Source organism: Lynx canadensis, chromosome E1 (genome assembly GCF_007474595.2).
Source record: "Lynx canadensis isolate LIC74 chromosome E1, mLynCan4.pri.v2, whole genome shotgun sequence".
NCBI lineage: Eukaryota > Metazoa > Chordata > Mammalia > Carnivora > Felidae > Lynx > Lynx canadensis.
In genome coordinates, this window is record NC_044316.2 from 60449154 (window position 1) to 60461782 (window position 12629).

Consider the following 12629-nt stretch of genomic DNA (forward strand, 5'->3'; position numbering starts at 1 on the left):
CTGCCACGTGGTCAACTCCAGGTCACTTGCGCCCCATGGCTCCGGCCCTCCCCCCTCACCGTGTGGGGTGCACGGGGCCCTTTTCCCACCACACTTGGTGTTGGAATAAATTCCAGAGAATTTTAAAGTAATTTTTTCTTGTTTCAAAAGAAAAATATAACTTAATCTTTATTTTTTTAATGTTTTTTATTTATTTTTGAGAGAGAGAGAGAGGGTGTGAGCAGGAAAGGAACAGAGAGAGAGGGAGACACAGAATCCGAAGCAAAGTCCAGGCTCCCAGCTGTCAGCACAGAGCCCGGCGTGGGGCTTGAATTCATGAACCGCAAGATCATGACCTGAGCCAAAGTCGGACGCTCGACCGACTTGAGCCACCCAGGCAGCCCTTTAATCTTTATTTTAGTGATAAGCAGCTTTTGAAGTCCAATAAAACTCAAAAAACCCACCTGCCCTACCTTCTCGGGCCTTAGCGTTTCTGTCCGTGTCGGGCCACCCGTCTGGGGCCACACCTCCCCCCCCAGTTGCCCCCGCACCTGAGGGAGGGTTTGGCAGCTGCCGATTTCCCTGGTCTCCACCGAAGCAGAGGTGCTGGGGTCCTGTGCACCCGGCAGCAGCTCCTGAGAGCTTCAAACGTGAGGCAGGTCCCAGCTCGAGCACCGTGCCATGGCTGACGCTGCTCCTGCCTCTTCTTCCCCAGGGATGCGGAGCTCCCGCTCGTCAGAGGCCAGCGGAACCGCCTGTGTGACCTCCTCGGCGTGCCCAGACCTCAGCTGGTCCCCAAGGTAGCCGCGCGGCCCTCGGCCACACTGGGAACCTGGGGCCCTTCCCACACGAGGCCTCTAAGTGCAGCTCCCAGGAGCCACCGAGCTCCAGTCTGGAACGTTCTGGGTCACGTTGACTGCTGGGCGCGTGCCCTCACCCCGCCTGCCCCGTGTACACTCTGCTGGCTCCTCCTCCCAAAGCCAGATGAGTCTCACAGGCTCCTGCGTGCACGTCACCACCAGGCGTGTGTCAGGTGTGTCCTGTGGGCACTGCTCCCAGACACGTCCTCTGCGCCACCAGCCCTCAGCGGAGTTGTCAGTGACCTAGTTCACTCTCTCAGATGTGCTCCTCCGTCACGGCCGAAGGGAGGCTGCCTCAGGCCGGTTTCCACCATCACTACCTCCCTGGATACTCGTCTGGTCCTGGGACTCTGTCACCCCAGGGTTTCCACGCCCCTGGCCTGTGCACTGTGGCTGCGGTGTCCTGAGGTTGCAGGGCCCTGAGCTCTCCCTCCAGGTTCTGCGTGACCATCAGACTTTAGGCTCTCGTGTGTGTGCTTGCAGGGAATCAGGACAGACTCACGGTCAGTGTCTCCTCAGGCCGTGGGCTCTGCCAGAGCGCAGCGGCACATTCTGTGACCGCTGGGGACGGGGCTGGTTCCTTGGCCCCTCGTTCCCGATCCTGCCCATTGGCTGTATTCCCCCGGACCTGGGTTTGGACCCTGGCTGCTGCCAAGCTTTTATTGAGCAAGAACATCCACGTGGGAGCGCGTGCGGTCCGGCTCTGTGCACACACGCAATGGGCACCTGGCTCAAGGGTGGAGCCCCTGGGCGGGCTGCCGGGCTAGAGTGTTGCTGCACGAGATGCTGGTGAGCAGATTCCAGAAGGTGCTCGGGCTGCGTGTGCGGTGCAGGTGGTGGGCGCGGCCAGCACCCCGTCTGCGGTTGTTGGCCTGTGGGTCCCCTTCAGTGTTTTTGTCTCTGGGCTCTGTGGTGTGCATGGACCCTGGAATTGTATCTGCAAATATCTGCTTGGGGGCAGGGGGCGCGGCTTAGGGTTCTGGGCTCCAGCCTTCATCTCGTCCCGCTCTGTTGTTCGAGGAGCTGTTGAAGGTCTTACCGGTTCTAAGGCCGTGTCTCCTCAGTGTTTCTTAAAAGCTTTATTGTTTTACCTCCTACATGTAGACGCGAGGCCACTCGGGACTGGCAGTTGTGTGTGGTGCCAGGGAAAGGCCAGCAGACGCTTCTTCCACATGCAGTCCGTGCAGCCCCATTCTGGCCACGCTGTCACTGTGGTCAAAGTGGTCAAAGTGATGCATGACTGTCCTCTCGGGTCCTGTCCTCCACGATCTGTCTGTAATCCGGCACTGGCCTGTCTTGCTGACACGGGCGTGGGTCTTGTGAGACGTCAAAGTGATGCATGACTGTCCTCTCGGGTCCTGTCCTGCACGATCTGTCTGTAATCCGGCACTGGCCTGTCTTGCTGACACGGGCGTGGGTCTTGTGAGACGTCGTGGTGCTCGTGCATTTGTCTCGGGTTTTATTTTTCCAAGACCATCTTGACTCCTAGCCCCCTTGGGTTTCAGAAACCTCTGGAGAATCGTCATCAGTTTGCAGCAGGGAATCAGCCAGGTATTCGGCCGAGGTCACTTGGAGCCTCTGGGTCCACTTGGCGAGAATAGACGTCTGTGATACAGTCTCATGGCCTTGAGTACGCAGGACTCTGTTTTACAGCTTTGGAACTGCCCTGTGGTCTTGGATACTCTCTTCTGTTTTTCCATTCTTTTTTCTCAGCATTTCAGTTTGGGAAGTTTCTATCGACCAGTCATCAGGTTCACAGATTCTTTCTCTGGCCGTGTCCCGTCTTCATTTCTGTAAGCATGTTCCTGATTTCTGGTGTCTCCTTTCATTCCTTGACTTTCCACCTCTACTCTCACTGCCCATCAGTCCTTGGTGGTGCCCACTTGCCCCAGCAGAGCCCTTGCCACATGAGTCCTCCTTGTCTTAAGCCCTGGTCTGATTATCCCAACTCTGCCGTATCTGAGTCTGGTCTAGATGTTGGTGCCATCTCTCCCAGTTGCTTTTTCTCGCCTCTTGGTGTGTTTTGTAAGTTTGTTGGAAGCCAGACCCGTTGTGCTGGTAACAGGAACTCGGGCCTCAGGATCATGAGGTTTGCGTCTTTCCAACAGGGGCCCCTCTGTTCAGTATTGCCGCAGCTTGTCCAGCGCGTCGTGCCCTGACCTGGGTGTCCCCGCACCGTCCCCCTTGGAGCATCGGAGTCTGAGAGAGGACCCACAGCTGTGGCCCTGGAGCCCTGCCGGGGAAGCGGTGGGCTGTGTGGCAGTCTGCGGTCATCTGAGTGGACCTCAGCCATGGGCTCCCGTGGGGCAGCTCTGTCCCCCTGTGCCCCTGCAGGTGCCAGGGGCTCTGGCAGTCCTCTTCCCTGGAGGGGAGACACCCAGAGTGTGGGGGACTTTCCAGGATCATGACCAGTGAGCCTGGTGCTCCCAGGGTCCCCCCAAGATGGTGCCCACAGAGTCTGGTCGTCAGGTGTGCCTTCCGCCCAGTGGTCTCTGCTCCCGGCAGGGTCTGCCCGCGTCCGAGTCCAGCCCTCTTGTCTGGAAGAGAGAGAAGAGGGGCCGCCTCTCTTCTCTAACAGGCCGAGAACGCGCAGCACCTTGTTCTCGTCTTTGCGATGTTGCGACACGTTGGAAGTGACGTCACTCGGAATGTTCTTTATCTGTAAAAGTGCTTCCTGCCTTCAGGTCTACTTTAGGGGTAACCCAACCGCACTAGGTTTTTGGATGTTTATACCATTTCCTTTCTTACATTTAAACGGGTCTCTTAAAAATGGTAGTTAGGTCTTCTCTGTATTTAATCCAGTTGAGTATCTTAATTGGAGTTTTGTCCCCTTGTATTTAACGTGTGGTTATGGGTTTGGGTTTACATCTATGATCTTTGGTTATGGCTTGATCTGTTTCTTTCTCTTGGCCTCACTTGGATTTGAAGGGTTTATCGCTTCACAGCCCCCACTTGTACGGCTGCTACTCTGCTAGCAGGGACCGCGAGAGCACGCAGTGAGCGGGAGGGCGGCACCAGGCAGGACCGCTCTCCTCGCCATGTCCTGTCAGCTTTCCAGTCTCTTCTCCTTCAGGCTTGGAATCACATTGTTATTTCCTGCATCTGCTCCGGTGCCACACAGTGTGGTGGCCCTGCCCACTCTTCTGTTGGGCACCAGGGGGCTCCGTGAGGGGTGCAATCAGCTGGCCAAGCGCAGTGCCAGCTTCCCAAGTAAATGTGCTTTTATCAGGAATATTTCACACACAGTGGATGACGTTTGTGGAAAAGTACAGGGATCCTCTGCCCGCTGCCTTGGGGTTATGTCGGCCTCAGGGTCCTGGGTGGCTGGGGAAATGGGGGCCCAGAGGGGGTGGTGCTGGTGGTCTGACCCTGTGCTGTGTCCCCAACAGTCTGGCACCCGCTGAGGCCCCCTGCCCGCCTGGCAGCGGGGAGGAGCCTGATGACAGCACGGGACAGCTGGACACGGCGCAAAGGGACTTGAAGTTCGTCACCACAGCGGCGGTGGCTTTTCCTCACACGTGCCCTGGGATGTTGGTGCTTTTGCCTTCACGTCCACGGGAACCCCGTCTATAAAATCATGTTCTGAGCAGTTCTGTGTCTCTGTGTGTGATGCTGATGCGGGGGCCTGGGGGGCAGAGGGTGGCCCCAAGCGACCCTAGACGGGCCAGAGAAACGGCCAAGGGGTGGGCACCCAACCTTGCCTCTGCCTCACCCCATCGTGCCCGGTGCTTGTGGGCGTTGCACGTGGTCACCTACCCTCACACGGTTGTGGGCAATCCAAGCATCCTGCCTGAGCCCGGCTGCGCCCCCACAGCAGAGTCTCGAGTCAGGAGTCAGGAACCCAGCGAACAGCCCTGCGAGCGTGTGTCCTCGGATCTCGGGTTCTCCGGTGATGTGGGGAAGCACTACGGTGCACCGCTCACCTTGGCCAGGTGTGTCTTCCCCAGAGCCCAGGCCCCTCAGTGAGGCTGGTGTGCACGGCGCTTCGCGGGGCTGCGCCTCGTCTGCGGGCTGGACGCGGGAGCTGCCGCCCGCACCGGAGGCGAAGGCGGTGGCCGCGCTGGGGTCGGGGCCCCGCGCCAAGACCGACGGGGTCAGGGCCGGGGAGCCAGCTGCCCTCTCCGGCGTGCACGGGGACGGGGGCCGAGCGGCAGGTGCTTTTGCTGCGTCCTTCAGCGGGAGTGGTTTCCTTGCCTGGGCCGAGGCACCATGTGGGAACGTTCACCTTGTGTGCTCCCCTGACGGCGTCCCGTCAGACCCTCTGGAAGGGAAAGTCGTATGTTACTTTGTGAATTAACTTTCACTGTATTTCGAGCCTTAAGACGTGCTTCCTTCTCTGAAGAAAGTAGGGAGTTCCCATTTTACTCCATCATAGGTGGGGGACGAGCTAGAGGACCCCTTGCTGGCGGGGGCCGGAGGACGGCAGGTGGGGAGCCCGGCCCTGCAGAGCAGCGTCTGGACCTTGGCTGCAGAAAACCCAGCACGCGGCTTCTGAGAAACAAGAAGATGAACTGTTTCTTGTGTTTAAAAATCCACAAGATTCCAAAGAAGGGCCCTTTTGGACACACGGAGACTGGTCGCTGCACACAGACCCGCAGAGGCCCTGCATCTCAGAGCTCTTTACCCGCCAGCGTGAGGAAAGCCGAACGGACCACGGGCCGCACACGGCCCAGCGCCCCTGCTCACCCTCGGCCACATCGGACCCTGAGGGTCACCCTCGCTTGGACGCAGGTGACCGGGGTCACCCTCCCTGCAGTTGCAGGTTCTGGAGCCCCCCTGGGTCCGGGTGACGGATCCAGGACGGGGGCTCTGTGCACTCACAACTTGGGAGTGTGGCCAGGAGCAAACGTGGACCGTCCCGGTCAGCAGCTCCAGGGCCCGGAACCACACGCGACGGCCCGTGTGTTGGGCTGTCTTGGAGGGAAGCAGTCGGGAAACCCTCCAAAGGAGCAGCGAGCAGGTGGGCACCCGACAGAGGAGCATCTGGTGAGCTTGGGGAGCAGGAAGCCAGTGTGCCTGGGGTGGAACGTGCAGGGGGGCTGGCGGGGCCACGTGTACACACGGCCACGGCTCAGTCCCCGTGAGCAGCTGCTGCATCCTGAGTATCCGTGTCTGCCCAGCCCGACACTGGTGGCGAAGCTTCGCTGTGGTGGCCTCTTGGGGGTAGGACGTTATGCCAAGCTGGGACCCTGTGTGGTGGTGCCCTCCGCGGTGGCGTGAATGAGGACAAAAGGGGACGGCGGTGACACCCTGGGTAAAGCGTGGGCAGCCGAGCGTCTCTGTGCAGGGAGGCACGGTCAGCAGACAGTGACCCCGGGTACACAAAACGAATGATGGCTAATGTGGGGAGTAAGCAGAATTTGAAAACAGACAAGAGTAGCAAAAGGTAGGCAGTATAATGAGCAGACATGTTTCTGGAAGACGCTGAGCACTGTGGCAGGATGCTGGTCCTCCCGAGCTTTGCACTCGGAACACAGACCCTGCGAGCCCGGGATCCCGGCCTTCCTCGTATGAGCTCTCGGCGCAGGCTCCTGACTACCTCCGGCGGAAGTCGCCGACGAGGCAGCAAGTCAACGGCCTTGAGTCCGGAGGCAAAGAGGAAGCTGGCTCCCTCACCTGCAGCGAAAGGCGACTTGGTCGCTCACGGCTGACGGGATTTGCTGTCGACCTGGGTTTGAGCACTGGGGTTCCCGGAGCTGAGAGACAAGGTGCGAGACTGCCCACGGCCTGCGGCAGCCAGTTCAGGAAACCAAGCGAGAACCCCGAACCCCGAAGCCAGCAGCCCGAGGCTGCCAGGACGCGGTTGAGAACTGCCAGCCCCCCTTAAGCGGCCCCTCCTGCGAGCAAGGACCAACCAGAGAAAGCCAGACGTGCTCCCCCAGCCAGCGGGCCACCTGAGCCCCCCCTTTCCCACGCTGAGTCTCTGCCATCCTCATGGGACCGGAAGACACCGCCCCGCGAGCTCTGAGCACACAGCCTGCACTCTCAGTTGCTGGTCTGTGTTTCCGTATCTCTAACCCAGTCACACGGGAACCGTGCCCCTGGGTTGGCCTGAGATCGACACAGACAGCCGGACTGCAGCCCCCAGCAGCGTTTGTCCTCGAGGCACAGGGTCCGTCAGGAGCGTGAGCTAACGAGCTCCTGGCGGGACAGACACGCTGGGTGACGGCGGTGCAGGGCCCCCAGCGGCAGAGGAGAGTATGCGCCCCACAGACGGTCAGGGACACGCTCCTCAGGCCGTGTGCTCACGGCCCCTCATTTTACCATGTGTCCACCACACCCTGGTTAGAAACACAGGCGCGTGCCCTCCAGGTGAAGGGCCAGCCCCACACGCATTCGGTGCCACCTCCCGCTTGGCGTGCTCCCTCTTGGGACCACTGGCCACCCTCCCTGGCGCCCTCGATCTCTCTCCTGGGCTGTGGCTGCTGGGGGCCTTTGGCGCACCTGGAGGCAGCTGTCCAGGCCCTCAGCTGAAGTGAAGGAAGTCCCGGCCCTCCTGCAGGTGTAGCGACCGCAGGTTGTCCTCAAATGCGCCCCCGGTGAGGTCCTGTGGGAGGAACAGCAAGTCTGGCTCAATCAAGGCTCCCCGGCCCACACTGTGGCCCCCACAGATCCCCCCCAAGGGGGCCTGCCTGCCAGGTGCTCTGCTGTGAACTTCTCTGTTAAGAGGGGAGGGGCGGACACGGGGTGGGGATGTTGTCAGAGTTGGCCACAAAGTCCTGCTGGTCACCGGTGGGAGGTGGGGGTGGGGATCCTCCCAGGCCCTCCTCCCCCCCCCCCCCCCCGAGCTGGAACCTGGCCCCTCCCTGCAGAAGGGAGCTGTCCCCTTCACCCTTTGGTCCAGGCCACCCGGCTTCCCTCTCCACGTATCCGCGTCCATGCCCTGCCCCTGCTGCAGAGGCCCCAGCCCGGACTCCAGGAGCTGTCAGCAGACCCCTCTGGCCTCTTGGCCCCAGCCCTGTACTGGGGAAGAGGACCCTCGAGTCAGTCTCTATCCAGGGCTTACCTGTGGCCCCATGAGCCCCCTGAGATGACCCCAGAGCTGATAATGCTTCAGCTTGGCCTGTGTTGGCTCTGGCCAGGCCGCATGGCTCCCTGAGTGGGAAACAGCTGTGGCTCCAGCCAGTCCCTCACCTGGTGGCCTGTCCCAGATGCCACAGGCCTTTGGCCGGATGCAAGGGGCCCAGTGTTCACCCCGTTGGGTTCCTCTGTCCTTGGGCCCAGCATGGGGGTCAGCCTGGCTACGCACACCCTTGACCACTGGGCACCGCTAGAAATGCTTAAGTGGGAAAGACCCGAAATTCCTGCACTCTCCTCCACCTGCTGTCCATTCTCAGCTCCGCCCCCTTCCCCGTAATCTCTGCGCCTGGAGCTTTCAAAGGAAACGCCTGTATTCAGGCCAGCCAAGCTCCACTATGGCCCAGAGAGGAATGGAGGAGGGGATGCCACTGAAGTTAGACGCTTCTGTAAATTAACATAACCAACAAAGGATCAGGAACCAGAGACATTAGAACTTCTACAAGTTGTCAGGGGAAGATTTGCCCCCACCAAGTGGGGGGAGCCCGATCAGAAGCATCCCAGAGAAGGGAGGCACTCAGCCTCATCACTCAGATGCGCATGCTAAAACCACCGCGAGAGCCACAGCCCCTCCTGAGCCCCAGCTTCGGGGAGCTGGCCCTGACAGGACACCTTGGGGGTGCAGTCTGGGACCCACACTTCCACTCCTGGATAAACCCAGAAACGGGCGTGTGACATTCACACGGCTGAATGCCGCAAGGCAACAAGAAAGGGCGCTCAGTCCGCCTCAGAGGTGATGTGGAGTGACAGCACAGACAGTCTCCGCACAAACTACAGAAACAGCATCAGACCGTATGGTTTGGGGTTGCACACACGCGCGCGCGCGCACACACACACACACACACACACACACACGGCAGAATAATTAGCAAAGAAATTATGTGCACCGGGGCAGCTCTGTGGGAAGGCTTTTTTCTGACGTGGGTTGGGCCACTTGTTGGGCACAACATTAACCTGTGCAGCACGTTCTAGAGCAGATGTCTGCAGTGTTTCTTAAAGGGCCATACAGTAACATTGACCGTTTGGTGGTCATGATATGCTGTGTTCTAATAAAACTTTATTCATAAAAGCAGGTGGTGGGCCATGTGTAGGCCATCGTCTGAATGTGTTAGTAGTTCACAGTAAAAAAGTTTATCCAGAAAAGAAAATGGTGAGGTAAATTGTAAAAAAAAGAAGAGTGAAGGAAGGCTTGTCTTCCTAAACGGTAAATACCATAAAGCCCAGGAATTAACGGTGCTGGTGCACAGACAGACAGTAGTAGACCAAGAGTCCGGAAGTAGATCCAACATAAAAATACAGTGTCTCATTTATTAGAAAGGATAGGAATTCCCCAAATAGTCCCAAATTATTTGGGGACAAGTGGGCATCCAAATGGGAAGAAAACTTTGAGTCCCTACTTTATTTATTTTTAAATTTGTATTTATTTTAAGAGTGTGTGTGTATTGGGGGTTAGGAAGGGCAGAGAGAGAGAGAATCCCGATGCAGGGCTTGAACTCCTGAACCGTGAGATCATGATCTGAGCTGAAATCAAGAGTCAGACACTTAACCGACAGAGCCACCCGGGTGCTCCTGAATCTCTAATCTTTACAGCAAAATAAATCCTAGTGGTCAGAGATAAAGTAAAAAGCAGAAATCTCAGAAGCAAACCTGGAGAATGTGCTTTAAAATTTCACATTGAGGAATTAATGTCTTAACGAATAAACCTCCAAAAGCCATACAAAAATCAATTAATTTGATATCTAAACAAATTTTCCTAAAAGGCAAAAATAAAGTCAAATGACAGAAAAATTCGCAAGACCTATCACAGAGGCTTTTGTCGTCATATAAAGAAAATACTAACAGACCAATAGAAGAATGGGCTGATGAATAGATAATTCACCAAAAGGGAAATAAAGATCCTTTTAAACTTGTGGAAAGACACCCTCCGTACCCGTAACAAGGCCTTACAGACCTTCCCCCATGATGTGAAAACATGGCGGAATTTGGCCACGCTGCAGGGGGCGGGCAGGGAGGGTCACCGGTGGGGGTGAATGTTACCGCCCCCTCCTGGGACAGAGCAAAATTCCACGTATATATTCAGTGCACCAGTATGTTTGATAGCAAATGATAAAAATGGTCTAAAGGTGTGTTGAGACTTAACCGGATGATAAGGGGTGGAACCTCCGTACAAATGAACAGTGTGCGGATACGCACACGAATCCCCAGGGGTTCCTCCTCCCGGAACTCGTCCAGCCCCCGACAGGAGCAGGGGTGGTGGGGGGCCCCTGAGGGGCAACCGCCCCAGGAGCCGCGCAGGCTGGAGCCGCGCCAGCCTCCCGCCTGTGCAGAGGGAGCGTGTGTGACCCCGGGGCCCCAGGCCGCACAGAGACACGCAGGTGCCCCCCGATGCGAGCGTGGGATCCGACAAGCCACGGAAGAGCAGAACACAGAAGGCCCCGGGGACCTCCGACCAGATGGGTGTGGGGAATTTTGGGTGTGACATCTCTGTCTCAGAGTAAATTTTGTAAGGTTTTTATCTTCTTGGGAAATAACGTTGGAATTTAGGATTTGCTTCCCAATGTTGGGGGCGGGGGGAGTTGGGAGTACAGAACCCACAACGGCCACGGAGGCTGCACAGGGACATGGCACACAGACACATGCCACATGGGGGACGGCTGCACGGGGACACAAATGGGGGGATAGCCACATGGGGGACACACCACACGGGAACAGTGGGGATGGCTGAATGAGGCTGGCTTCCTGGGGCTTTGGGGATAAGGCTGAGATGTGCTAGGAAGTTGGCTTGATTAAAAGACGACAGGGGAGCCTGGGATCCAGCCCCCACACTGAGCTCTGTGCTGACAACATGGAGCCTTCCTGGGACTCTCCCTCTCTCTCTGCCCCTCCCCTGCTCCCGTGTGTCACAAAATGAACATTATTTTGTGTCTCAAAATAAACATTAAAAAAAAGATAACAGTCTGGGGCGCCTGGGTGGCTTGGTCGGTTAAGCGTCGGACTTCGGCTCAGGTCATGATCTCACGGTCCGTGAGTTCAAGCCCCGCGTCGGGCTCTGTGCTGACAGCTCAGAGCCTGGAGCCTGTTTCGGATTCTGTGTCTCCCTCTCTCTCTGCCCCTCCCCTGTTCATGCTCTGTCTCTCTCTGTCTCAAAAATAAATAAACGTTAAAAAAAATTAAAAAAAAAAAAAGGTAACAGTCAGATGGTACCAGCGGGTTCATGTAGAATAATCTGCAAGATACATCACGTAAAACAAGCAAAATACAGAAAAAGTATGTATAACATGCTGCCATTTGCTTAGAGAAATCCCACACATTTGTGTCTGTGTTGGCTGACTCTGGCCGAAAATACAAGAAACTGGTGCCTGTGGGGGTCCCTCCAGGGACACAGAGTGAGGGATGGGAAAAGAGCTTGACCTCCCACCCAAAGCCTGCTTGCCAGGAGGGGTTTTCATTGTGGGGAGCGTTCTAATTGCCGGCAGTTTTGGTCCCAGAGAAGTAGACTCTTAGCAGAGCTCGTCTCCTCTGAAAAATTACGTGTACATTTGTGCAGAATCGAAGTGTCCCTGTACAACCTTATAATTATCCATCCAGTCTCCCTGGCGACTTGGAACCTTGCTTACCTTGGCTTTAAACAGCCTCTTTCCTTTTAGGAAACTGCTTTCAAACCAGAAAACCCAAAGCCAGGTGGGCAGAGGTGGGTCTGTGTCACCCCCTCCCCTGGAGCGCAGGCAGGACCGGCCATGGGACACAGCTAAGGGGTGGGACGTCACTTGTGTGACTTGGTCCGTCTTGCTAGCAGACCCTGCCCCTTGCCAGCTTGGAGAGAATATGCTGCCACGTTGCAGGAGGGGGTGGGGATGGGGGTGGGGGCGGGGCAAGTGGCAAGAAACAGCCAGCAAAGCACTAAAGCCCTTGGTCCAACATCCTCCAGGGTCTGGCTTCTGCCAACAGTCCTGACCCTGCTCCGGGCAAGCCTCCCCATGTGACTGCGTCTTGGCTGGCACCTCACCAGCAGCTTCGCTTCTGGGCCCCACCTCTGGTGCCTGATTTCTGAACCACAGATGCTGTGAGGTAAGAAGCGTGTGTTGTGTGGGGCTAGCTTGTGATTGCCACCACGTAGCAGTAAATAAACAGGGCCAAGCTGGCAAACAGACGAGCAGGACAAAACCTCTGGGTGACAGCTGGGGACAGGAGCTTGCCGCAGCCATGGTGCACGGAAAGCTAGACCGCCATGTGCCCAAGAACGGGGCCGGCCGCCATCTGCACACCACACATGACACTCGTAGAAGGAAATACAGGGGGAAAGCTGGCGGGCCTGGATTTGGCCGTGGTTTCTTAGCTGTGGCACCAAAAACATGAGCAACTAAGTTAAAAACAGATAAACTGGACTTTGTCAAAATGAAATACTTTTTGTACCAAAGGACCCCGTCAAGAGAGAAAAAGGAGAACCTGTAGAACAGGAGAGGGTGTCTGCATCTGGAACACACGAAGAACTCCGGCTCGACAAGATGAAACCCAGATAAAACACGGGCAAAGGACACCAACCGACCTTTCTCCCAGGACGACACCCGCACGGCCGACAAGCAGCTGCAAAGACTTGGCATCATCAGTTGTCAGGAAGACGCACGATCAAAACCACGCACGCTTAGCAGCCACCGGACGGCTGGAACACCACCGCCAGCGGACAGCGTGGAGACGCTGGTGCCCCTGCGCTGC

General features: G+C 57.1%; 2 protein-coding genes across 11 annotated transcripts in view; one reads left to right on the top strand and one right to left on the bottom strand.

The window, feature by feature from the left end:
- TBCD (tubulin folding cofactor D) overlaps positions 1–4430 on the top strand; it is a 164850-nt gene extending 160420 nt beyond the window's left edge. The window contains exons 38-39 of one of the 2 annotated variants that reach the window (XM_030296704.1): positions 695–779; positions 4229–4430. In XM_030296704.1, the coding sequence (XP_030152564.1) occupies positions 695–779; positions 4229–4243 (100 nt within the window). In that variant the 3' untranslated portion in view covers positions 4244–4430. Of the gene's footprint in view, positions 1–694 lie in introns of both variants that reach the window. The other variant, XM_030296703.1, reaches the window with a different exon arrangement.
- Positions 2455–12629, bottom strand: part of B3GNTL1 (UDP-GlcNAc:betaGal beta-1,3-N-acetylglucosaminyltransferase like 1) — a 100797-nt gene continuing 90622 nt past the window's right edge. For 7 of the 9 annotated variants that reach the window (XM_032591154.1, XM_032591152.1, XM_032591156.1 and 4 more), the window contains one exon: positions 2455–7386. In XM_032591154.1, coding sequence (XP_032447045.1) covers positions 7306–7386 — 81 coding nt within the window. In that variant the 3' untranslated portion in view covers positions 2455–7305. The remainder of the gene's footprint in view (positions 7387–12629) is intronic. The other 2 variants (XM_030296706.1, XM_032591153.1) reach the window with 2 other exon arrangements.